Source organism: Delphinus delphis, chromosome 12 (genome assembly GCF_949987515.2).
Source record: "Delphinus delphis chromosome 12, mDelDel1.2, whole genome shotgun sequence".
Lineage (NCBI taxonomy): Eukaryota > Metazoa > Chordata > Mammalia > Artiodactyla > Delphinidae > Delphinus > Delphinus delphis.
The window spans coordinates 12,816,384-12,842,663 of record NC_082694.2 but is presented as its reverse complement, the minus strand read 5'-3'; the positions used below and the strand labels follow the sequence as shown (position 1 = coordinate 12,842,663).

At 36.8% G+C, this 26,280-nt stretch overlaps 1 protein-coding gene across 1 annotated transcript in view; it reads right to left on the bottom strand.

Annotated features, from left to right (window-relative positions):
- ZC3H6 (zinc finger CCCH-type containing 6) overlaps nucleotides 1-26,280 on the bottom strand; it is a 53,830-nt gene that overhangs the window by 20,507 nt on the left and 7,043 nt on the right. Inside the window, exons 2-4 of the mRNA XM_060027362.1 lie at nucleotides 13,534-13,714; nucleotides 6,633-6,755; nucleotides 518-794 (exon numbers count right to left, since the gene is read on the bottom strand). Coding sequence (XP_059883345.1) covers nucleotides 518-794; nucleotides 6,633-6,755; nucleotides 13,534-13,714 — 581 coding nt within the window. The remainder of the gene's footprint in view (nucleotides 1-517; nucleotides 795-6,632; nucleotides 6,756-13,533; nucleotides 13,715-26,280) is intronic.

The window sequence follows — 26,280 nt, the reverse complement described above, 5'->3', positions numbered from 1 at the left end:
CAGATGAATAGGTTATCACTCCAGAAATTTCTTTAGATTATGTTCTTATTTCTGATCCTGAAGGATGTCTATAGTCCTGAGTACATTTACATAGTGAAGATGATCACTACATTTTAAAGCCTAATAAAAGAATAGCTTCCCAGGATTCTGTCCTTAACAGGTCTAAAACATAAAGTAACCCAGAGTAACAGAGACAGCTGAAAAAAGTAGGTTATTTCTTTCAGTATACTGATACCATATAGAAGGGAGGGGAAAAACATAACAGGAAAGTTGTTTTACATTTTTATACACTTTAAAAATATTAAGAAATCTTTTAGATTCAAATTTTAAAATATCATGCAGATTGAAATATTTGTAGATTTTTGTCCTCAAGGTCTACAAATAAAAAAAAAAACGAATTCAGGAAGCACAGGAATAAGCTGATCATGAGAAAGGGCAAAGAAATTTAAGATTTTACTTCATATTTACCTGTTTTAATAAGGTTCTCATATTAAAAAACAGACAATTTCAAACTTACCTTGCTGAATCCCTTTCAATCTTTGTTTTTTCCCTGGTTCTTTAGAAAAGGATGATCCTAAAGCAGTATTTGAGGTTTCTTTAGCTTGCCTGTATTGTTTCAGCCGACTGGCAAAATCTTCCTCTGTTTCCTGACTGTAGTTACCAAAGTTGTCATCACTGTAGTTACCAAAGTTATCATCACTGTAGGTACTGTACTCATCATATTCTTTACTTCTAAATTTTCTGTTATGTTGACTCTTCTTTGATGCCATGTAGCTTCCTGATATATGTCCATGCTAAGTGAAAACGCACAACCATTACCAAGATTTTTCAGTTATATATAGGAATTGATAGTAACACAGGACATCTTTTCCCCCCCAGAAAGCTGGGAGAAAGAAGGGGAAAAGACAGTTATTAGTTCTGCCTCTTGGTTAGAACTTATCTATGGCACTATTTAAAACTAAGTTCAAAAAGCTAAATGCTACTCTGATGTTATTAAACATTATAATGTTCATAGAACATTGCTGGAGAGTGTGTCTTGTTCACTTTTTGTTTTCCATGCCCATGTCTTATGTTTCTCATGCTCCATGCCTCGATATTTATACACATAAGAGTACTTTAAAATCCATACTGTCATACAAAAATTCCGTCTCCAAAAAACTGAAGAGGTCTTTTTGAAAACAGAAAAAAAAAATAGTGAAATAGCTTGGAGCAAGGGTAGAAAATATATAGAGTCTCCTAAGATTCAAAAATTCCCACATGACACGTTTAAGCATATTATATTTAATTAAAAAACTGTATGTAAAGTCAAATTTGTAAAAAGAAAATATTTATATTTGAGGTCTAATAGAAAAAACAGAGATTTCCCTAATAGTAAAAAACATCTAATGAATAAATTGCTCATTAGAAACTATTTATTGCACTTATACATTATTAATTTTATTGCTTTTTACTAAAGCATGTAAAAACAAAAAATACATTGTAGTCCTAGAAGTTCATTTAATGACAGTATTCAAGTATATCTCTATTTACTGAAATATTTTTATTACTTCTATCATATCTATTGTCAATTTTTTTATAAGAAAGCAAGAAAAAAATTGCACATAGGGCTTCCCTGGTGGCGCAGTGGTTGAGAGTCCGCCTGCCGATGCAGGGGACACGGGTTTGTGCCCCGGTCTGGGAGGATCCCACATGCCGCAGAGCGGCTGGGCCCATGAGCCATGGCCACTGAGCCTATGCGTCCGGAGCCTGTGCTCTGCAATGGGAGAGGCCACAACAATGAGAGGCCCGCGTACCGCAAAAAAAATTGCACATAATTACAGCTTGAGGATCTAGAAAAAGTCAGACCATGACTCATTTTCAGTTTAGTACATTTTAAATGTGATATAAAAACACTGCCCTGGCAGAATACCAACACGAGACTGTGTTTTTAATAAAATGCAGAGAACATACAGAGTGAAGTAAGTCAGAAAGAGAAAAACAAATATCGTATATTAACTCATATATGTGGAACCCAGAAAAATGGTACAGATGAACTGGTTTGCAGGGCAGAAATAGAGACACAGATGTAGAGAACAAACGTATGGACACCATGGGGGGAATGCGGGGGTGGGGGGGCGGGTGGTGGTGGTGGTGGTATGAACTGGGAGATTGGGATTGACATATATACACTAATATGTATAAAACAGATAACTAATGAGAACCTGCTCTATAAAAAATAACAATAAAATAAAATTCAAAAAAAAGTAAAATTCAGAGAAATATTAAGTCCTTTTCAGCAATTATAAAATAGAGAAAAAGTATATAAAGCAATCAAGAAAATCAATTAGCTCATCAGTTTTAAATTTTGAAGACATTATATTAGATTTCCAAATTTTTTTAAGCAACATTTTTAAAGTTTATAAACTGTTCTCAGTCCAGCACTTCAGAAATTCAGAAGGGGATCTACAATTATAGCCAAAAGACTGTTTCTTACATTTAAAAAAAAGCCACTATGAAAATAAAACAAAAAATAATTGCTTTGATTAAGTTGAAGATTTATTAGTTGAGTGGTACTTACATTTCCTTTTATAAAAAATGTGATTACATTAATTCTTCAAAAATATATTTCAATGCCTAATGAGCAAGGATTACTCTCTGTTAATGGGCGAGTATGAATTTTTCTCTAGAGATTAGATGCTTTTCACAAAAGCTTTAAGTCTTAATATTAATCCAATTCTCTGATTTTTCACAGCCTTTACAAAAATAATCTCCATAATTCCTACTTTTTCAAGCAGAATTATCCCTAAACTTTCAATCCATCCCTCCCTTGTTTTCCCAACTGCAAATAATCCTAATAGCCCTCTAATTATGCAAACCTCAGGGCTTCTTCTGCAGTGACAGACTCTAATGTGGCTTGCTGCAGTGCTTAGTGTTTGCATCAGGGCACCACCCATGCGGTGCAAGCTCTCCAGGAAGCGCTAAATGAATGAGGGGTTACAGAGCAGCCCCAGTTCTCTAGGAGAGTATCTCCTCGTGCTTCACATGTTCACCATTTGGAATGAACAAAATGTACTCACCAGCAAGGATCTAGCAAGTATTTTTAAAAGCCCTCCTAAAGATAAAAGAAATGAAAAAGACTATAAATTTTACTGAAGGATATAGTCTCTCCAATCACTTTGCTTATTGATTATTAGGCTATCTACCTGCTAGAATGTCTGTGGGGGCAGATTTGGTTTCTGTTACACAGGCTGTCACTCTAAGCATGAAATAAGAGAACAGGAGACCCTGAACAAGGATGAGGAAAAAGGAGATATATTAAGTACTAATTTAATAGCTAATTTAATAGCTAGATGCTAATACTATATTCTATTGTCGGCCTATAACTGTAGAAGTGTCATACAGTAGATACTCGTTATCTAATCAAATGAGATTTTTAGGATATACTTTCTAACCTCAGTGAGTCAACACTAAACCATATGTGAAGGAAATGATCCTGAACTTTCTCTTCTAATGGCAGACTAGGTAATTTAATTCAGATCAGTCCTCCTCCTAAAAAAATGCAGCAAAGATAGACAAGATATTTCTTTCAGACCACTGTAGACATCAGAGAGCTAACAAATTAGTGAAGGATTACTGAACCGTTTCCCATGGAGTAGATGAAAATCCCCAGAAGTGAGCAGTACTTGGAGCTGTTTTTGCTCTGAAAGCATCAGCCCAGCATGAAAAATCATCTGAAAAGGTTCAACAGCACTTTTGACTATCCTTTCAATCTTTGGGAACAAAAGGAGTCCAGAGTCTGGAAAAAGCGGAAGCCTTAGCGACCCCCACCCACCAGAACTCAGAAAGTCTGGGGTTTTTCAGATACATGCACACTGACCTGAATACTCCTCAGTGCTCCTGAGAGCATCAGGATTTTTCTAGCACAAAATAATATTCAGATTGAAGATTCTGTTCATACAGTGCAACATATTTAAGGAAGACATAAAGTATATCATGTTGTTTTAATTTTTTTTCTGTTTAAAACACATCAAATAATGTTTGCACTTGAAGAGGTAGGTGGCACAAAATTCATATACTGAAGCCCTCACCCCCAGTACCTCAAAATATGACAGTGTTTAGAGAAAGGGCCTTTAAAGAGGTGATTAAGTTAAAATGAGGATGTTAGGGTGGGCCCTGATCCAATTGGACTGCTGCCCTTATAAGAGGAAATTTGGACACACAGAGACACAAGGAGTCCACGTGCACAGAGAAATGACCATGTGAGGACAAAGCAGCACGAAGGTGACCATCTACAAGCCAAGGAGAAAGACCTAAACAGATCCTTCCCTTGTGGCCCTCAGGGGAAACCAAACCTGCCAGCACCTCGATCTTGGACTCAGATCTAGCCTCCAGACTGTGAGAAAATAAATTTCTGTTGTTTAAGCCACCAGTCTGTGGTATGTTGTTATGGCAGCCCTAACAGACAAATCCATGACATAGTCTTTATTTTCAAAGGTTTAAAATTTGTAGCATATGTCTTATAAAATATTTTTTTAATATCAGAAAGCAAAGAATGAAATTGAAAGTTTAATTTTTCTCTTTAAAAAGCAGTAACTCAAAACCACAGTGAGATATCATTTCACACCAATTAGGAAGGCTGTTATCCAAAACAAAACAAACAAACAAAAACAGAAAATAACAAGCTTGACAAGAATGTGGAGAAATCAGAAAAATCTCATGCATTGTTGGTGGAAATGTAAAATGGTGCAGCCTTTGTGGGAAACAGTTGGTAGTTCCTCAGAAAGTTAAATGTAGAAATAACATATCATCAAGTAATTCCACTCCTAGGTCTATACTCCAAAGAACTGAGAGCAGGGTCTCAAAGAGATACCTATACACCCACGTTCATAGCAGCATTATTCACAATGCGCAAAAGGTGGAAGCAATCCAAGTATCTATCGACAAAATGTGGTATATACATATAATTGAGTACTATACAGCTTTGAAAAGGAAGGAAATTCTGATACGTACTACAACACAGATGAACCTTGCAAAAATTATGGTAAGTGAAATAAGCCAGACACAAAAGGACAAATACAGCATGATTCCACCTATATGAAGCACCTAGAGCAGGCAAATTCATAGAGATGGAAAGTAGAATAGTGGTTACCAGGAGTGGAGGGAGGGGGAAATTAGGTATTATTGCTTGATAGGTACATGGCTTCTGTTTAGGAAGATGAAAAAGTTTTGGAAATGGACAGAGTGATGGTTGCACAACATCATAAATAAACTTAATGTCATTGAACTGTATATTTTAAAATGGTGAAAATAGTGAATTTTTCCAAAGACATACAAATGGCCAACAGACACATGAAAAGATGCTCAACATCACTAATCATCAGGGAAATGCAAATCAAAACCACAAGGATAGGGCTCCCCTGGTAGCACAGTGGTTAAGAACCCGCCTGCCAATGCAGGGGACACGGGTTTGAGCCCTGGACCAGGAAGATCCCACATGCCGCAGAGCAACTAAGCCCATGTGCCACAACTACTGAGCCTGCATGCCACAACTACTGAAGCCCGTGTGCCTAGAACCTGTGCTCCACAACAAGAGAAGCCACTGTGCACCGCAATGAAGAGTAGCCCCCGCTCCCTGCAACTAGAGAAAGCCAGCACACAGCAACAAAGACCCGATGCAACCAAAAATAAGTAATTAATTTTTAAAAAGCACAAAAACCCACAAGGACATATCACCTCACACCTGGCAGAATGGCTATCATCAAAAAGACAAGAAATAACAAGTGTTGGTGAAAATGTGGAGAAAAGGGAACACTTGTACGCTGTTGGTGGTAATGTAAACTGGTGCAGTCGCTGTGGAAAACAGTACAGAGGTTTCTCAAAATATTAAGAATAGAACTACCAAATATCCAGCAATTCCACTTTGGGGTATTTTCCCAGAGAAAATAAAAACACTAATTCGAAAAGATATATGCACCCCTATGTTCACTGCTGCATTGTTTATAATAGCCAAGATATGGAAGCAAGCTAAGTGTCCATTAACAGATGAACGGATAAAGAAGATGCAGTATATATATATATACATGCAGTATATGCAGTATATATACAATGGAATATTACTCAGCCATAAAAAAGAATGAAATCTTGCCATTTGTGACAATAAGGACGGACTTAGAGGGCATTATGCTAAGTGAAATAAGGCAGATAGAGAAAGATAAATATCACTATTATTTCTCTTATATGTGGAATCTGAAAACCAAAACAAATGAGCAAACATAACAAAACAGGAACAGATTCACAGATAGAACAAACAAGTGGTTACCAGAGGGGAATGGGGATGAAATAGGTGAGGGAGATTAAGAGGTACAAACTTCCAGTTGCAAAATAAATGAGTCACAGGGATGAAATGTACAGCATGGGGAGAACAGTTAATAATAATGTAATATCTTTGTATGGCGACAGATGGTAACCAAACTTATTGTGGTGATCATTTTATGTACAGAAATATTGAATCCTATGTTGTGCACCTGGAACTAACACAGTGTTGTAGGTCAATTATACTCCAATTTAAAAGAAAAAGAGAGAGAAAAAGAAATAGTTAAAATGGTAAATTTTATGTTCTGTATATTTTATGACAATAAAAATAAAGGCAATACCTGAGGAAATGGAATGTCATAATCCCTGTAGAAACCACTTCTTTTTCTGTGGGAACTTTCTGTATGTTCGACCTCTGAATCAAGGCTGTAGTCTGAACTATCATCACTGGATGGAGAATTATGCTAAAAGAAGGAAAAACCAAAAATGTTACATTTACAAAAGGAAAAAAATTTAACTAGTATCTAGATAAGCTTGTTTCAGCCAGAGGTGCCAACCAACAGATTATATTATCCTAGTAGGTTCTGAAGTATTAACTGGAAAATTCTTGTTCCAAAGACCACCTCCACCCCAACTCCTCTGAAATTTTCTGAGGAATAGTACATCTTCCTCTTTTCTCGGGGATTTTAATGGCAGCATTTTCCCCATCATCCCTTTGGCCCAAGGACTTCAAATAGAAAATACTGCACCTCTATGCTCTAAAGTGATCTTAAATTTAAGTTAATCTTTATTTTTAAAATCTTTGGCTGCGTTGGGTGTTTGCTGCTGCGTGCGGGCTTTTAGTTGCTGCGAGCGCGGGCTACTCTTCGTTGCAGTGCACGGCTTCTCACTGTGGTGGCTTCTCTTGTTGTGGAGCATGGGCTCTAGGCACGCGGGCTTCAGTAGCTGTGGCACGCGGGCTCAGCAGTCGTGGCTCGCGGGCTCTAGAGCGCAGGCTCAGTAGTTGTGGCGCACGGGCTTAGCTGCTCCGTGGCATGTGGGACCTTCCTGGACCAGGGCTCGAACCCGCGTCCCCTGCATTGGTAGGCGGATTCTTAACCACTGCACCACCAGGGAAGCCCCTAAGTTAATCTTAAAGGAAATAAAATTGGTTCCTCATCACCAAAAAGAGTCCTAGAACATGAATAGAGTATGAAGTAATTTATTTTTACCTAAAACAGCTTTAGAGTTCTTAATCTATTGCGTAAGTACCCTAAATCTAAAAGATATCAAAACATTCCAAATTATAAATATAACATAAATCCAACCCACAAAATTGAACAAAGATGAAATGCAAACCACAAGTAATTGACAGTGATTGACAAATATCAAGAATAAGCTTTTTCAAGTATGAATGCAATTTCAAAAAAAAAAATCACGAAATATCCTCCATCTAGCCAAAATAATTACCTTCCCAGGTTGAGCACCCTCTTTAAAAAAATTTTTTGAAGTTCTTATCAACAAAGACACTGACTCTGTATTTTATCATCCTTGCATTCCCAGCATCTAAGACTAGAACAAACTCAGTAAAAATGTGCTGAACTAAATTGACCTCTTGATACTTTTACAGTAGAAGGATCTGTTTTCTTCTACTCCATTCTTAAATGCTGGTTTAAGAAGACAAACTGTTTTCCTCCACCTTGTTCTTAAATGTTCTGGGGTTTAGTTTTGGGGTGCTGTTAATTCTGCTTTTGTTGATCTGATAGGTGATATGAAGATCTTTTTATAATTATGCTATGAAACGCTTCAAGCTTAACTACCTAATCTTTTTGGTTAGGACTGAAATAAATATTGTCCATTTAAAAGCCAAGTTTGCTCTGTTACTAGCAGAAGTCAGCTCTGGCTCAAAAGAAAACCTTTACCTTGAAGAACACTAAAGGGGTAAGGCTTGCTTAAGAAGAAGTTCAAACAGAGGCACTGCTTCAGGAAGAGCCATCAGAGAAGAGAAGATTCTGTTTAAGGGAGAAGATTCTTCAGGCTAGCCCCCAAAAATGAGTCTAGAACACAGACGTTAAGAAGTCATTAGGAAGGCTATTATAAAAAAATATGTATGTGGCTCACCTACAGTAATAAGAAGTAATTATTAACCCAAAATTAAAAATAGCTGGAAATAGTAGAGAGTAATTAAAAATTATTAAATTTTTAAGTGAAAAGGATAGTATACTTTTTTTATTTCAGAATTTTTGAGTTTCTTTTTTTTGGTTATTGTTTGGTATCTGTTTGGTGTTTGAAAGTGTTCCCTTAATTTTGTTATTTTACCTATAATACACTGGTGGATTATTTCTTTCAATACACTTGGTTGGTAAGTACTAAAGTTCAAGTCTAGGGACTTTCCTGGTGGTCCAGTGGGTAAGACTCCATGCTCCCAATGTAGGGGGCCCTGGTTCGATCCCTGGTTGGGGAACTAGATCCCTCATGATGCAACTAAGAGTCCGCATGCCACAACTAAAGATCCTGCATGCTGCAAAGAAGATCCTGCATGCCACAACTAAGACCCAGCCCAGCCAAATAAATAAATGTTTTAAAAATAAATAAAGTTCAAGTCTCAGTGATTATGCTTTCTGTAGAACTCTTAACAAACATGACACCACAACGTGGTGAGTAAAGAGGGCAAAAGACATAGTCAAGAACTAATTAACAGGATAGACATTTAGTGACCCCTTTAAATATTCAAACAGTAACAGAAAGAATTTAGGGACTTCAGTGACTTCCCCAAACCATGCCAGCCTTTTCACACCTTTTTGCTTTTGTATTCTCTGTGTCTCTTTGGTCAACGAGCTAATTCCTACCTGTCCTTCAAGATTTATCACAAAAAATCTCCATGTCCAATAGTAAGAGAATGATACTAAAGTATAATACAATACAGAGCAATCAATTAAAATGGTATTTTAGAAGATTTTATAGAAACAACAAAATGTTTATCTGTACTATTAAGTGAAAATGCAAAATATAAAATCAATTAAATGGCATTTCTCTAATAATAATTGTCCACAAATTCATTATTACTCCTACCCTCAAGAGGTGGAGATTAATTCCTCTCCCTCTGAGTGTGGACTAGACTTAGAAGCTTGCTTCTAGCAAACAGAATTTGTCAGAAGTGATTAGGTTATAAAAAAGACTGTAGCTTTCATCCTGGGTGCTCTCTCTTGCTCTCTTGCTTTGGAGGAAGCCAGCCAAAGCACGAGGTCAAAGAAGTGGTATGTAAAGGGGTCCACATGGTGAGGAACGGAGGCCTGCCAAGAGCCACATGACCGAACTTGGAAGAGGATCCTGCCTTAGTCAGGAGATGACTGCAACCTCGCAGGAAGCACTGAGCCAGAATACCAAGTTAAGCCGTGCCCACGTTCCTGACCCACAGAAACTAGGAGACAAACTTTTGTTGTTTTAAGCTTCTAAGTTTGGGGTAATGTGTTGCGCAGCAATAGTTAACTAATACAGGTTTTGGTATCTGGAAATGCGGTGCTGCCAGTACAAATATCTAAAAGGTAGAACTGGTTTTGGAACCAGACAGTGGATAGAAACTGGAATGATTTTAAGAGGGCACTAGTGAAAGCCTAAGATCACCCTGAATTATTGTTAGTAAAATTTTGGACTTTGGGGCGACTTAAAAGGAAAGTGAGAGAGATCTTATTAAAACTGGAAAAAGGGAGATCCTTGTTATGCAGTGGCAGAAATCTAGCAACACTGTTACATTCAGCAATATGGAAAGTAGAAAATGTGTCTAATGAACTAGGTGATCTAGTTAAGATTTTCAAGCAAAATGTTGAAAGTACCTATCTATGAGGAAAGATAGATGAATTAAAGGAAGAACTGTTAAAAAGGAACCAGGACTTGATGGTTTTAAAAGTTCTTAACCTCAAAATATCTAACTTTGTTTTTGTGCTTCCCTTTTTTCTTAATTAGTTTGGCCAACCCGTGCTGCAGGGGGCACAGGTTCGATCCCTGATGGGAGAACTAAGATCCTGCGTGCCGTGCAGCATGGCCAAAAAAAAAAACAAACTACTGACTTTTCATTCTAATTTGTTAAATTCTACTTATAACTTTATTAAGCCCTTCCTTTTTGTTTCTGTCTTACTTTGCTGTTTTCTAGATTTTAATACTATAATAATTTTTCTTCTGATAATTTTTTAGCTATCTTCCATATGTCAAATTCTATTATTATTTTCATGTAATTCGGCAGATTTAGTCTGCATTCAAAAGTGTTTCTGTTTTTCGACTTTGTTATTTATGTCTAGATTTATTGCATTGTGGTTTGAGATTGCTCTTTGTACTATTTCTACTCCATCAAATTAATTGGAGTTTTCTTTGTTGCCTATGACATGGTCTATTTTTATGAATATTCCAAGTATACTTGAGAGAAAGATATATTCTCAGGATTCAGAGCTTACTATATATTTATAATATTTATAATACTATATATTATAATATTATAATATAATATTATAATATTTCTTTAATATCCTTACCACCTTTTCATCCATTTGATTAATCTCCTTGGGTTAAGAGAGGTATACTGGTGTATCTCCTGTTATTACTGTATTCCTGTCTATTTCTTCTCATAGTTCCTATAGTTCCTGCTTTATGAAAACTGATGTTTAAGGGGATATTAAATAACAATAAATAAATAAATCTTCACTGTGAATTATAACCTTAACATTATAAAATGCCCTTCTTTGTTTCTTTCAATGCCTTTTTGACCTAAATTTGACTTTTTCATATATCAACACTGTGATTTCTGCCTTTTCTTTCTTTGCATCTGCCTGGTATAGCTTCACCCACTTTTCATTTTTTTATTTTTTTTAACATCTTTATTAGAGTATAATTGCTTTACAATGGTTTTACCCACTTTTTAAATCTTTCTCTTTTACATAGCTTAGAGTTGGATTTTGCATTGTTGGGAGGTATATCTTTTGGTATTAGAAAGATTATATTTTTGTTTCAGTTATTTCTTTCAAGTTGTCTTTTTCCAATAACCTTAGTCCCTATCCCTTCTTTGCATACTATTTGTTTACTAGTAGGACCAATATTGAAATTAGGCAGTAACCTCTTCTTCTACTTCCTCTCTTTCATTCCCAGGATAATAATTTGAAGTATATTTAAAAAGTCTCAGTTAATAACTAAAAAACTACCAAGAAGGTTATCCTGCTTACCATATATTCTTCTGCTTTCCCTGACGTTTTTTACAGCTGTAATGTTTCGATACATAATTTACTGCCCCCCATGTCCATCATTTAGTCTTAGCTTTACAGACTAATACGTAGTGTATGTAGATCACTCTCACTTTTTCAACCAGTCATTTTGGTTATCTGAACGTGTGCTCTAGGAGATTCTATGAGAAGTCTTATGATAATATTTCCTGACTTCTATTATATACAGCTTTTCTGAGGACTTTATATTTGAAGTTCAGTATTTAGCTGGATATAAAATGCTTGGCTTGCATTTTATTCAAATATGTTACTCCATTATCTTCTGGCATAAAATGTTGATATCAAAAGTTTTTCTATAAATCTGACTTTCCTTTCTTAATAAGTGGCTTGGTCTTTTTGCCTAAATGACCAAAGGATTCCCTTTTCCCCCAGTTCTGCTGATGCTGTTTGATCATAGTCTGTATTATTTTCTTAATTTTTAAAAATCATTTTGAAATGTTAGGTTAAGTTTTTCATGTTTTGTGGGCATTCTTTCCTTTCTGGAAGAATATTATTCTCCCCAGTTTCCTCTTTTTTTTTTAATAAGAATAACGTATATGGAATGTGGTCATGGTCCAATCTTGTTGCTCATGTGTCAAAGGAGGAATGAGCCAGGAAAACTTTCCTAGCTTCACTCTCTAGGGTTATTTCTTCTGTCGTTAGCACATGAGGTATTAAAAAACATGCTGTGTATCTTCTGAGATATGCCACCCCTGCTCCCTTCCCCCATTTTCTTTCCTTGGCCCTAGTATTCTTGTCCTCTCAACTTAGATTCTACTCCTAGCAGTTTTCTCCTCAGGGTGGGACTCTGTCCTAGAAGAGATTTAGTTGATGAGTATTCATCAGGCACAGACCATTCTAGCACCATACAATCTTACGTGGTCACCTTATACTCATGTGGGAATTGGGAGCTAGTAAAGCCCCCTCTCAGTTTCCATTGCTGTTTCTCAGTTTGGCCGACAGGCTTTCCATGTTCACTGCGGACTCCTGCATTGAGATGAATACCTGTTGGTAGTTTGTTTTCTGGAAGTTCTTTTTACCTTTCTTCTGCTTCATTTCACACAATTGCTGATCCTACTCTGGTCTTGTTGCTGTCTGTGGTTGCTGTCTGTGGTTTTTTATTTTTGAGGTTTGTGAAGATAACTTGTTAGTTCATTTTTTGGTAGATGCTGCCAATGAATTTTTGGTTTTGCTATTCTAATTGCTCTGTTTTTATGGGGGAAATTCAGGGAGTTTCAAAAACTACCCCACCACTGCTGCCAACTTTTCTCTGATTTCTCTGTCAGTATAGGTTTCCCTTCTTCTCAACCGCAATCCACATTATTCTGTATCCAGCACCCAAGTGCTCTCTTGATAGCATTTGTTTTTCAATTGTTTACAGCTCTCTCCTTCCCTTTTCAATGTAATCTCTATAACAGCAGAGACCATTTCATTCATTACTATAACCCCCAGCATACAGCACAGAGACTTCCACAGCAAGCACGCAATAATACTTACAAATGAATAAATAAATGAATGGATGGACAATGCCAGTGCTGTTAATCTACATCTGTAGAGAATGAAACTTTCTTTCCTTAAGCTTTCAGTATTCTTGCATACAATCTTCCATCAATTTAAAAGATTTATTCTAATTTGCATTAAAAGTTACTTTGATTATTTAATTTTTTTATTGGAGTTGAGTTGCTTTACACTGTTGTGTTAGTTTCTGCTATACAGCAAAGTGAATCAGCTATACGTATACATATATCCCCTCTTTTTTGGATTTCCTTCCCATTTAGGTCACCACAGAGAACCTAGTAGAGTTCCCCTGTGCTATACGGTAAGGTTCTCATGAATATTTTTTAAATCTTTAAAACATTTCATATAATCTTTATGTTCATAAAATTTCTTAAGCACATAAAAAGATCTAATCCATATATTTTATAAGAAAACAGGCAATGATTTATACTTTGTAATTTTCAGTGTTTTATATTTCATAAAAATTTACCAAAAGAATAAAAAGTAGATTCTAACTAACCTTATGTTTCTCACGTTTTCTCCTTTTGGACTTTTTCTTCTCTTTTTCTTTCTTGTGTTTTTTCCTTGATTTTCTGTAGGCTTTCTCATTTTTCTGCTTTTCATCCTCTTTTGCTTCCTGTTCTTGTGTTTCTTCAAATCCTGCATCATCTATTTCACCATCTTCTAATTCACCATCTTCTCTGTAAAAGACAATGAAAATTTTAATTTTCAAAAGTCAATTCTAAAGAGAATCTTACAGAAACAGTTCCAAAAGAAAAAAAAAGCATGAGCCAAGAATTTAAGTTATACTCATTTAGATCAGGGGTTGGCCAATTTTCTATAAAGGGCTACACAGTAAACATTTTAAATTTGCAGGCCACATATGGTTTCTGTTGCAAAATCTCTCTTTTTTTACAACACCCTTCAAGAACATAAGAAGCAATTTCAGCAGCCATAGTTTGCCAACCTCTGATTTAGAGTAAGAGCATTGACTCTCACTCAGTAAACGAATGAATGCATGAATGCAATAGTATCCCAAGGTAATACAGCAATAGTTACCATCTATAATACTAAGCTACCATAAAAATGAAAGAAAGAAAGAAAGAAAGAAGAAAGAAAGAAAAAGAGGGAGAGAGGGAGGGAGGGAGGAAGAAAGGGACGAAGAAAGAAATTAAAACACTTTAGGAAGCAAACATTCTAACTACAGGAAGGAATTTAACTTAGTGACCTGTAGACAGCTATAAATAGCTTTAAAATAAAAGCAATGTAATATATTAATTCTCACCATAAGAGTAAACTTCAATAAGAAGACAAATTTCAATAGGTAGATAAGTAATCTACCTACTGAAACCTGAACCACAAAAGCAGAATAATAAATTCCTCAACTTGAATCTGTAAAAAATATTCAGAGTAAAACCCCAAATCTACAAATCTTTATATTAATTATGACATTTTTATAGTTATAGAAGCCCCAACGTTCACTAACAGTATTTTAAATGCAAATTAACCAACTGATCTACATGGGAAGATAAATACATAAAATAATTTTAACATTTTATCCTGTTTCCATACAGTTTGAAAAAATGCAAACAACTACAAATATTACATGGTGATACAGAAAGATAAATGTCTTTTGTGACTGGAAGCAAATGAGAAGCACACAAACTATGGTGTGTGCATTTTAAAGATACTTTTAAATTACTAGAAATGTGTGATTTCTAAAATGCAAAACTGATCATGTAGCACTCTCCTGCTAAAAATCTTCAATGATGTGATATCTCAAATTTGCTTCAAACAATCCACTGAGGATGAAGGAAGTGGTCTCAACAAGACTGGCCATGAGTTGGTAATTGCTGAAACTGTGGGATGTGTATATAAGGATTCATTCTACCATTCTATCAATATGTGTTTGAAGTTTTCCATAATAAAAAAGACAGTATCAGTGATTCCCTTCTGACCTGAGGATGATGTCAACACTCCTTGACTCCAAAAGGCCCTTTATAATTGAGTCCCTGATTCACCAGCTAATTTCAATTCAAGTCCCCAAGCCTTAAACATTGCCTTAAAAACTCTCATTGCCCTGCTCCTCTCAACATCCACCCTCTCACCTCCTTCACCGGCTAAGTCCAATTCAATCTTTAGGACCCGGTTTAGATGTCCCTTCCTGCAAGATGCCTCCACTGACTACTCAGGATTAGGTGAGCTGCTCCATCCTAAGCACTCCCCTAATAATTCTCATTTCTTTATCTCTGCACTCTACACGTTATGTCTGAATGACTTGCTTATTGGTTGGTGAAAGCAGGGTATGGGACTGTCTTTCACAGCTGTATCTCCTAATCCCTAGCACGGTGCCCTGCTTTTTACTGAATGACTGAATGTAAAATACCCATAACCCTTGCCATTACAGAACAGGCACACAATATCACCCTGTATTGACTGTGAAGTCAATGTTGTTTTTCTCCAGTTTCCATCATAAAATCAGAGGTATATGTCTATTTAGGTGGACTTGAAAATTTCATGTGAGGCAGGTTCAGCATACTGGCTGTTTTAATTTAAAAAGTTTTGAGCTTTCATAACACTATAATACCTATGGCCCAAGAAAAATGAGTGCATATATTCACCCAAGGACAAGTATAAAGAAGTTTTTTAACAGCTTTAGTCATGATGGTAAAAAACTGTAAACAACCCAAATCTCCATGAACACGTGAATGGATTAATAGTGTTTCATTTACATAATGGAATACTATAAAGCCAAAAAACTTAACTACTGTACTGCTACACATAATACGATGAATGTTACAGACATAAGCAAAAGAAGCCAGACACAAGGGACTACTGTCTGACTCCATTTATATGCACTTCAAGAACAGGCAAAACTAATCTATGGTGATGTGAGTTAGAACAGCGATTACCTCTTGGAGGGTTATAGCTGACAAAAAGGGAGTACTAAGAAGCCTCCTAGGTTGTTAAAATATTCTCTATAGATGGGTATGGTGATTACTACATATACACGTGTGTAAAAATTCATCAATTCTTAAAAATTCATTTAAGAATTGTGCATTTTACTGTCTACATGTAAAAATCTAAATGCAAACAACAACAAAATCTACAGGTGTTCATCCTTTCTTTTACCATCATTCTCCTCCAGTTTGAGCTCCTTAAATCATACCTTAAAACCACTAATTCATAATTAGCATTTTTGACTAGAGCTATTTAAATAAAATACTCAAGCTGAAAATGCTGCACATGATTATGTTCTACTTTACTTAAATTCTTTACCTGTGACATACGGGAATTTATATTTGTTATTAAACATAAAACACTGAAAGTTTAAAATTTTTTCTTTCTTTTCCTTTAGCCTCTTTATCATTTCAACATTCATACAATAACACATTTAAATTTGTAAATTTATGTTTGGTTACATAAAGGAGAGTAAAAGGAAATGAAGAACAATGATCCACACTTCTATGAGCTGCTTCCAATGCTTTAAAAAATCACCTTTGGGCACAGATGGAAAGCATGTGTGGCATAATGGAAAAAGGAGACTTAGTAGGAGGAAAACTGGATTCTAATTCTAGCTCTGTCAGCAAAATAAAATAAAGCTTTCTTGACTGAGCACCTACCAATGTATCAGATACTAATCCAGCTCTGTGAAAAATCAAAAATAGAAGAGATAATAGAAGTAATTAAGAGTGCTTGCCATTCTCTAGATTTTGAATTAACACTATTATGAAAGCTGTTGTGGTTATTAAACCCAAGATAATTTGTTTTTTTTTTTGTTTTTTTTTTTTTTGCTGTACGCGGGCCTCTCACTGTTGTGGCCTCTCCCATTGTGGAGCACAGGCTCTGGACGCACAGGCTCAGCGGCCATGGCTCACGGGCCCAGCTGCTCCGCGACATGTGGGATCTTCCCGGACCGGGGCACGAACCCGCATCCCCTGCATCGGCAGGCAGACCCTCAACCACTGCGCCACCAGGGAAGCCCAATTTGTTTTAATTTAATAAATAAAAAATAAAAGTTCCTAAGTCAACCATATATGGGTGACTTTTTATTAATGTAAAAATAGGGGGCTTCCCTGGTGGCACAGTGGTTGAGGACCTGCCTGCCAGTGCAGGGGACACGGGCTCGAGCCCTGGTCTGGGAGGATCCCACATGCCGTGGAGCAACTAGGCCCGTGAGCCACAACTACTGAGCCTGCGCGTCTAGAGCCTGTGCTCCGCAACAAGAGAGGCCGCGATAGTGAGAGGCGTGCGCACCGCGATGAAGAGTGGCCCCTGCTTGCCCCAACTAGAGAAAGCCCTCGCACAAAAACGAAGACCCAACACAGCCAAAAATAAATAAATAAATTTAAAAAAATAATAGAATGATTATGTCCTTTTTAGAAGGAGTCATATTCATGTCACAGACATGTACATAACCGTCCAGTTAATAAACAAAATTATCTTTAAAAGAATTTCTCTCAGGCATATCCATAAAGACAGTTAGACTAGAGGAAGAATGGGGAATGATTGCCAATAGGTACAGAGTTTTTTTTAGGAGTGATGAAAAGTGTTCTAATATTAGATAGTGGTAGCAGTTGCATAACTCTGGAACATCCTAAAAATCAGTGAATTGTATACTTTAAAAGGTGAATTCTATCTCAATAAAGCTGTCATTTTAAAAAATAATAAAATAAAATTTTAAAAGATTTTATCTCTAGATTTAAATATCTAGACTGGAGACAACTAGAGAAAATCATAATACACTGTAGTATAAATTAAAGACTCTGAAACTGGTCAATGCCCTCACTGTTCTTATTCTGAGGTAACTAGTCACTAAATCCTTACAAATTGATACGCCTCAATAGAGAATTCTACTTTTCTCCATTTTGATATTGTTGGCTATTAAAATAAATTAACCTGAACCATTCAGTCTTACCTCCACAGGTAGTGTCTGCTTTTTCTTTATGCTTGCCTAAAGGCTCCTGTTACAAGCTATAGATCAGAAACTGAGTCTTCTGGAAGAAACACAAAAGCCTCAATAAAAGACTATACAGGGCTTCCCTGGTGGCGCAGTGGTTGAGAGTCTGCCTGCCGATGCAGGGGACATGGGTTCGTGCTCCGGTCCGGGAAGATCCCACATGCCGCAGAGCGGCTGGGCCCATGAGCCATGGCCACTGAGCCTGCGCGTCCGGAGCCTGTGCTCCACAACGGGAGAGGCCACAACAGTGAGAGAGGCCCGCGTACCGCAAAAAAAAAAAAAAAAAAAAGACTATACAAGTGCTCCTGATGGATGATATTACAAAGATATTACTCATGAACACAAGCTTCCTGGGATAAGCTGATAATGATCACTACAAAAAAGACATTTTTCAGAGTAGACAAGTTTATAGAAGTAGACTGCTTATCCTAAAACCAAGAGAACACAAATTTTCTAGATGCTTGAAAATGATTGCTTGTAGCACTTTTCATGCTTTGTTCTAATTCATCCTGTCATTTCTCCCTTACCATGGATGATAAATGTAGAGGAACTGCTCTGTACCAGTGCCCTGGCAACCCTACATGTCTCCGCATAGGCCACACAGGCAAGGCTCAACCACAGGCTGACCTAAACCTTAGCAGATGCCCTGTGGTCCCCCCGAAGTATGGAAAGATAGGTGCTGCTGCAAGGCTATTTCTCACCCACCTCCTTATTTCGTGGGAGGCTGCTATAAGGCAATTTCTCACCCACCTTCCCTGCTTCCGGTGAGGACTTAGATTTTCCACCTTGCCCACTCCTAAGTGTACAGCTGCAGGCTGAAAAAAACTGCATAGCTGCAGTATGGAAACTGTTCCTCAGCAACAAGAGTGCCCTACCACTCACATTACCTATGATCCTCTCGTCTCTTTGATTTCAGTGTTATCCTGTAGGACAAGGGACACGAGAAGCTGACCCGATGCTGATATTGAATTTGTCGTCTATGTATGAAATAAACTCTCTGAATCTTACTCGCTGAACCTGTAAGCAGGTGTCACAAAAAACTTGCTTGGGTCTAGGATTTGCCCATGCCTGCTCTGATTGTTTCCCTCAATCTGTATAGCTTATGTGTGATCCTCTTGATTAAGCCCTAACCTAACTCCCTACCTTATACCTCCCAAACTAGGTATTTCCCCTCAAGGAAAACACTGGCTGGCCATATTGGGGTCATGGAAGAGCTACCTAACTTGAGTTTCTGTGCTTTTATGTTTATCCCAAACTGGACCTTGAACATTTACATCCTAGATGGTTTATCAGCATTTGTTTCAGAGAGTTTGTCTTTACAAATTACCAGTGGTAAAATCTGGATACCTACCAGCCTTCAAATCACTTTTTATCCTTATCCTTTACCCAATACATTCTTATACCCTCTGGAATGTACTGGTTTGCAGAAACTCAGCTTATCCCTTTAAAATGACTATCTACAGCCACGGCAATTTTCACTTGGTTTGTTTTACTCCCTACGCCTGTCTTAGAACTTAGTCAAAGTCTCAACCCAAATACAAATTCCTTCAGGAATGGGATTTTGTACAAATATATGGGCAAAATTATATATTTTAACTAGCCTAATAGCCTTCATAGTCCTATGACAATCTTTGCAAATTTTGTTTAATTCTATGTATGTTATCTGTACCCCAGAGATAACAGAATTCCTTTGTTACTTTTGTTACAAGTAATTGCTCTTTTGTTTTTAAAACTATATGTGGCCCTTCTAATCTTTATTTCCTGAATCAACAACATGGTTTCACATATTTACTTCATCAAAACCTAACTTGCATATATAAATAAAAAGTATATATAACAATGTAATAATTAGACATTTTTAGATATTTCCTTCCTATCTCCTTCAGGAGACCATGCTTCTCTGGGAGTGTCTGAAGGGACACTGATCTCCCTAGAGAAAAAAAAAAACAAACAAAAACTGTTGCTCCCTTAAAGCTAGAATCCTTAGGGCTCTATCTTCAACTAAGGGGGTCATATAACTTGGAAAAATATATCAAAAATGTGTTGTTAACATTGACTGAAAGAATAAATAATACTGTAAAGCCCTAAAAGTACAACAAACTAAAGTCATTGATCCACGTGGTTGTAGATCACAGCATGGCCCTGGACTTCTTCCTGGCAAGCCAAGAAAAATATACAATATGGCTGATACTTCCTGCTTCTTATGGAATAATTCCATAAGGAAAGTTGACCAATCTATACTCAAACTAAAAGACAACTTGGCTATCAAATGTGGACTCAGCAGGAGCCTTAACATCTAACCTCCTGGTCAAGTGAGGAATCTTTGGTCATCATTCTCAAGTGCCTTCCAGTTTCTCCTTTTAACAGTCACGGCTACTCTTACTTTTCTTTCAATGCCTGGTCTCCAGAGTCAGATATGCTACTGCACAGCTGTTATTTCATGAGATGGTACAAAAATTTATTTTTATAACAGAAGGAAAACAAAGGGACTCAGTTAAGCCAAGGCCTTTTTAATCAGAGTTCCTACAAGATCGTAGCGTACACGTTAACTTGCTGTTTACGTGAGTAGGACAAGGGGAGACTGTTAAAGCTCTGCCAAGTTCCCAACATGCGCATACAAAAAAAGTGCTGTGTGTCCTTGAGCCTAACAGACACTTTCATATCCCTCCTCAGACATCGTCATAAAGCAATGCCTGTGCTTTTGTGACAGAAGCAGAAAAAAATCAAAAGGAAGAATTTCTATTTCCCAAATGAACCAATCAGAACGTAATATCTCGAAGTCCTCCCAATATGTAATAAACATTTTATACTCCTCTTTATCCCTTCCACTTTCAGCATGGAGAGACCCACTGAACTTGTTTCTTAGCCAGCAAGCAGATTAACAGATTAATTTTGCCTTTTTTTTTAAGGTTCTGATAGAGTTCTATTATTCCTTGGAAGCTATTTATAGAGACTTTTATTGAACAAACTGTAAAATATGTAAATAAATCACAGTTAAAATTCTAAAGCTTAAAACAGTGCTAAGACTAAGATTAGTTTACATAGCGGCATGCCAGAAATCCCGGACTAATTTCTAGATGTAAGCTGCAAATTTGACCCTGAGCTTTAGGAAACAGGATAAGGTATAAGACAACAGTGCTTTTAGGACAAGAACAGATCAGTTGCTCAAGAGAAGCACAATTTTGTTTCTGGGAGAAGGGAGAGAAATTTCTCCTCTGAGTCCTTATAAATATTATCAGATACAATGGGCAGTACTTGATACAATGGACACTATCTTCAATAGTGTCCATACAACAGTTTATCACTTACAGCATACCCCAATTTGAACCAAGGGCATGATGCCAAAGTTCAATTGAGAAGAAGCAATTATATGAGGAAACAAAGTAATATTGTCCAAGTACACAACTGTCTGGTGTTCTGATTTAATCCAGGGATGAAAACCACAGCATCTAGAGCAGCATTTCTCAAAAACTATATGTTTATAAGAATCTTCTGCCCTCCCAGCAAAAAAAAAAAAAAAAAGTGCCATTCATTCATTTAACGTATTTATTCACTACTAACTGGGGATACGATGGTAAACAAAAAAGACACGGCTTTCTTCTCTCATGAAGTTTTCAATCTAGTGATGGCGGAGACAGACATCAAAGAATCACACAAATAAATATAAAATAACAACCATATACGAAGGAGGTAAAAGTGCTACGAGTGTACACAATAGGGAAAAGTCATGTCAGGGAAGTCTGGAAGGCTTTCCCTGAGGAAGTCATGAATGAACTGAGATGATGAGTTAGCCTAGGAGAATAGGGGTAGGGAAGGGCCTCTGGCAGACAGAGAAAATAGGATGAGCAAAATTTCTTTGTATGAGAAGTGAGGCAGGAACGGAGACAAGGCCAGTGTCACTGGATCATAGAGGAAAGGGGAGAAGCTGGTTCATAATTATACTGGAGTGATGGGTAGCACTAGATCATGCAGGGCTTTGGGCATGTTTGGAGTTTATCCTAGAGAAATGAAAAAACACTGAACGTGTTTTTTCCAGGAAAGGAGGCATTGTAATTAGATCTCCATTTTGAAATACAAATTTTGGCATTGTAATTAGATCTCCATTTTGAAATACAAATTTAATTGAGAGTGAAAAACAGATCTAGAGGAGAGACAAAACAGATACAGCAAAAGCAGGATGCCACTGCAACAATCCAAAAGAAGAATGGAACAGACATGGAGATGCTGATACTAGACGCACTCCACTCGAATACAATCACTCTGTTACTGATAGGAATGTTTTTTTCTCCAACAGTGTTGAGGCAAAAAAAAAAAAAAAAATTAGCTGAAAGCTACTAATATCGAGAAATGAATAGACTATTATCTTTCAGGCAATCCTCTGTGAATATTACAAACATTCCCATGATTTATACCTTTAAAATGTCACCTCATTATTGCTGAAGTGACCATTCCTTTGAATTGGGTCAAGATTTCCCTTAAAAATAGTAAGGATATGAATGAATAATATGTTAATATTCTCTATCATAGCAGCACGTAATCCCAATCATTTAAGCCTCAAATTATTCAAAGAAGGCATTATAATTACCTGATGCAGTAATGAATGTATCAGTAGCATCATAAAGAAACATCTAAATTCAAGCAATGTAACTTCCTGGTGAACTTCCCAGTATAAATTTTGTGCAGAGTACACCATGAAGTTATTAAATTAAAAACCTTTTGAACAAAGAAAAGGAGTCCTTAGAGGGAGATTTATGCTTTTATTTAAACACATTTTCAGGAAATAACAAAGATTAAAAACAAATGATCTATACATTCAACTAAAGCACTTGGAAATGGGTAAACTGAAAAGAAGAGTGAAAATAATACATAAGAGGACATAAATCAACAAAATAGAGAAAAACAATAGAGGATACAAATAAAACTAAAGGTTATCTTTTAAAGAAGCATTACAAGTCCCCATTCACTACAGTACCAGGTTGTCTTAGTCCTGCAAGCATTCAAATCTAGATATGAACAAACAGAAAGTGTAAATGATTCAATTTTAGCTGTAGTAAGTTAACTCTGTTTCCCCATAAAGGCCAAAATATTGCCTGGAACCTTTCAAAAGCTTGGGGCCATCAGAGGATTATGGATATATGACTTAAACAAATAGTTTAAAAATATTCCTCAGGGCTTCCCTGGTGGCGCAGTGGTTGAGAGTCCGCCTGCCGATGCAGGGGTATACGGGTTCGTGCCCCGGTCCGGGAAGATCCCATGTGCCGCGGAGCGGCTGGGCCCGTGAGCCATGGCCGCTGAGCCTGTGCATCCGGAGCCTGTGCTCCGCAACGGCAGAGGCCACAACAGTGAGAAGCCCGCGTACCGCAAAAAAAAAAAAATTCCTCAGCAATTTTTCGTCTATACTTTTCGTCATCTAATTATTTCACTATTTGTCTATCTTCAATTCCAGCTAATGTGTTCATGATAAACTAATATTAATTCTGAAGTAAAATAACATCTCAATCCAAATTTGTAGTCAAAAAATAAAATTATTTTTATATCATCATATAATACGATTGTCAACAATTACTGAGCACTTACTAGGCTGCCAGGCATGTTGGGTCAGTTCATTTTACCCTCATGTTAACTCTATGAAATACAGGTGACCCTTGAACAACATGTGGGTTGGGGTGCCGACCCTCCACGCGTAATTTATAGTCGGCCCTCTATATCTGAGTTCCTCAAAACCATGGTTCCGTATCTGCAGATTCAACCAACCCAGGTTCGTGTAGTACGTAGTCTTTCCTATCGGGAAAAAAAATCCAAGTGGAAGTGGACCCAGGCAGTTCAAACCAGTGTTGTTCAAGGGTCAACTGTAACTATTATTATCCCCATTAAACTGGTGAAGAAAGGAGACAAAAAGCTTAACTAACTCTGCTAGTAGATGACAGAGCTAGAACCCAGCCTAGGCCGTCTGATTCCCAGGCCCATCTTTCTTAACCCTGTTGCTATAATAGTCACAACATGTGTTTAGTCTTAGGAAGAAAGTGCAAATAGCTAAACCCCTTAATAGTAGCTGATACAGAGATTAAGAATCATACCAAATGGTGGCTAACACATGAGGGTGTTTACTGTAAAATTTTTTTCAACATTTTTGTATGTTTAAAGTAATAAAATTTGGGGAAAAAAACTTCATCAACACATGATTTGGGTGGTATTTTAAGAGATGATACAGAGAAACTTGCGGTCTGGAAGTTGCATTTCTGACACGTAAAGTAAATGTGCTATACTCCAATAAAAATTAATTAAAAAAAGAGTAAATGTGAGTTACTTAAATTCCACAGGAGTTATTTTAAGATCTGTCAGGAAACAGAGCTACCAGGCTAGACCAGTTGGATTGATGATATAGGGTTTTCTTTTTAATGAACAGTCTGTTTTTAAGTGCTCAAAGGAAAATTTTTTTATTGAACAGATTAAAAAAAAGACTCGATCAAATCATGAGAGCTGGAAAATGGGTCTCCCTATTTCATTTCAGGGTTCCAAGCAAGCTGATAAAAAGGAGTGCAGTCCAGGTAACCGCCTACCAAATGAAATTCTCTACATCAAAGTCAGAGAGGGGAAGAAAAGAGAGGAATGTTGCAAGAAACGAAAATTGCTATGTTATTACTAAGGCTTGCCATTCAACTAAAACAAGACGGGGCTAAGCACCAACATCCAGAAAAGAATGTGTAATACTTAATAAGGTAGTTGGCTTTGACCCAAACCAAAATCAAACAGGCAAAAAACCTCTCTTATTTAATGAGGACCCAGGGCTCTGGCAAAGTGAGGTCACCTGAACCTGGAAATTAAAGTAGGAGTGTTAAACAAGTAACCAACAACAGATTTCTTAAAAGGACTATATAATGCTTTAAACTTGTGATATGTTAAAACTGAATACTTAAAAATAATCATAGTAGGGCAGAAGAAGAAAGGTTCTAGAGCCAGAAGGATGTGGCTTCAAATTCTGTTTCTAGGTATATAACCTTGAACAAATGATCTCAACCTCTAATATTCAGTTTCCTCAACTACAAAATGTAATGAATCAATTTACCAGCACAGAGTTAAGGAGTAAGTGAGATAAAGTTAGGTAATTACTTAGCACTGTACCTAGGAGACAGCCCTCAACAAGTTTCCTTTCTTCTTGTGATCTACTTGAAATACATGCATTTGAATAAAATGGGTATGCTAGACTACAGGTACTTCCACAGAAACTGGGAAAGGTTATAAATCCAAGGAGCATGGATTGTAACGGGAAATTTCTCTTATTTTCCTTCAGAGAATAACAATGAAAAACTATCTGAAACAAGTAGAAGCAGAAAGGAATCTGGGGTAGACTAACTTTGGAGTCTGCTCCTGAGGGCATTTCTACTTATCATTAAGCAACACCTAGCAATGACAGTCTGTGTGAAAGCTTCCATATTTCCAAAGTCTCCTGAATGCAGCAAGACACAAGATGGAGTATAATACCTAGTATTCAGAGGGATTATGATGACAATACATATTCATGATGATCCTAAGTAACTAAGAAAAAGCTAAATCAGTAACTATTTAGTAAGACAGGAAGGCATGCCATGTATTTTAAGAGTTCCTTCAAAAAAATTCACAAATTTGGTTTCTGATAAAATCTTTGCTAATGCTTAATTCCCTGCCCCCATCCAATGCCAGCTAGAATAGGTACTGCTGTATATCAATTTATGAAATTAAATTTATTTAACACATCCTTAAACTTGTATGTTTAACATCATGAAGGAAAACCATACTATTCCTCAAACATCCTTTATGCCATGAGCAGAGACTATAACATAATTAAAACTGAATTAGCTTGCCATAGTTTTTTTTGAGACTACATTTAAAAAATTCCTTTTTTTTGGCCCCGCCATGTGGCTTGCACAATCTTGGTTCCCCGACAAGGGAATGAACCCAGACCACGGTAGTGAAAGCCCAGAATCCTAACCACTAGGCCTCTCCCTAAAATTCTTTTTTATATTTCATTCACTATCTTTGCTATCTCACTAAGCTAAAATTCATTTACTTTCATTCCCTTTCAATTTATCCTTTTGATTTAGGTCCTCTGATGTTGACCAGAGAAGCTAGAAATCCAACTGAAACGAATCTCAGCAAATAAAATACCCTTAGAATTTGAAAGCCAGAAAACAATCTTCTAAGCATCATGATATCAAAACAAAAGTTGAAGAAGTCTTGAATGAATCTATAATGAGCTGGGTAAAACTGCGTGTGACCCAATAATATCCAAAAAGGATACTTGGTATATAAGTGTCCAATATCCCAAAT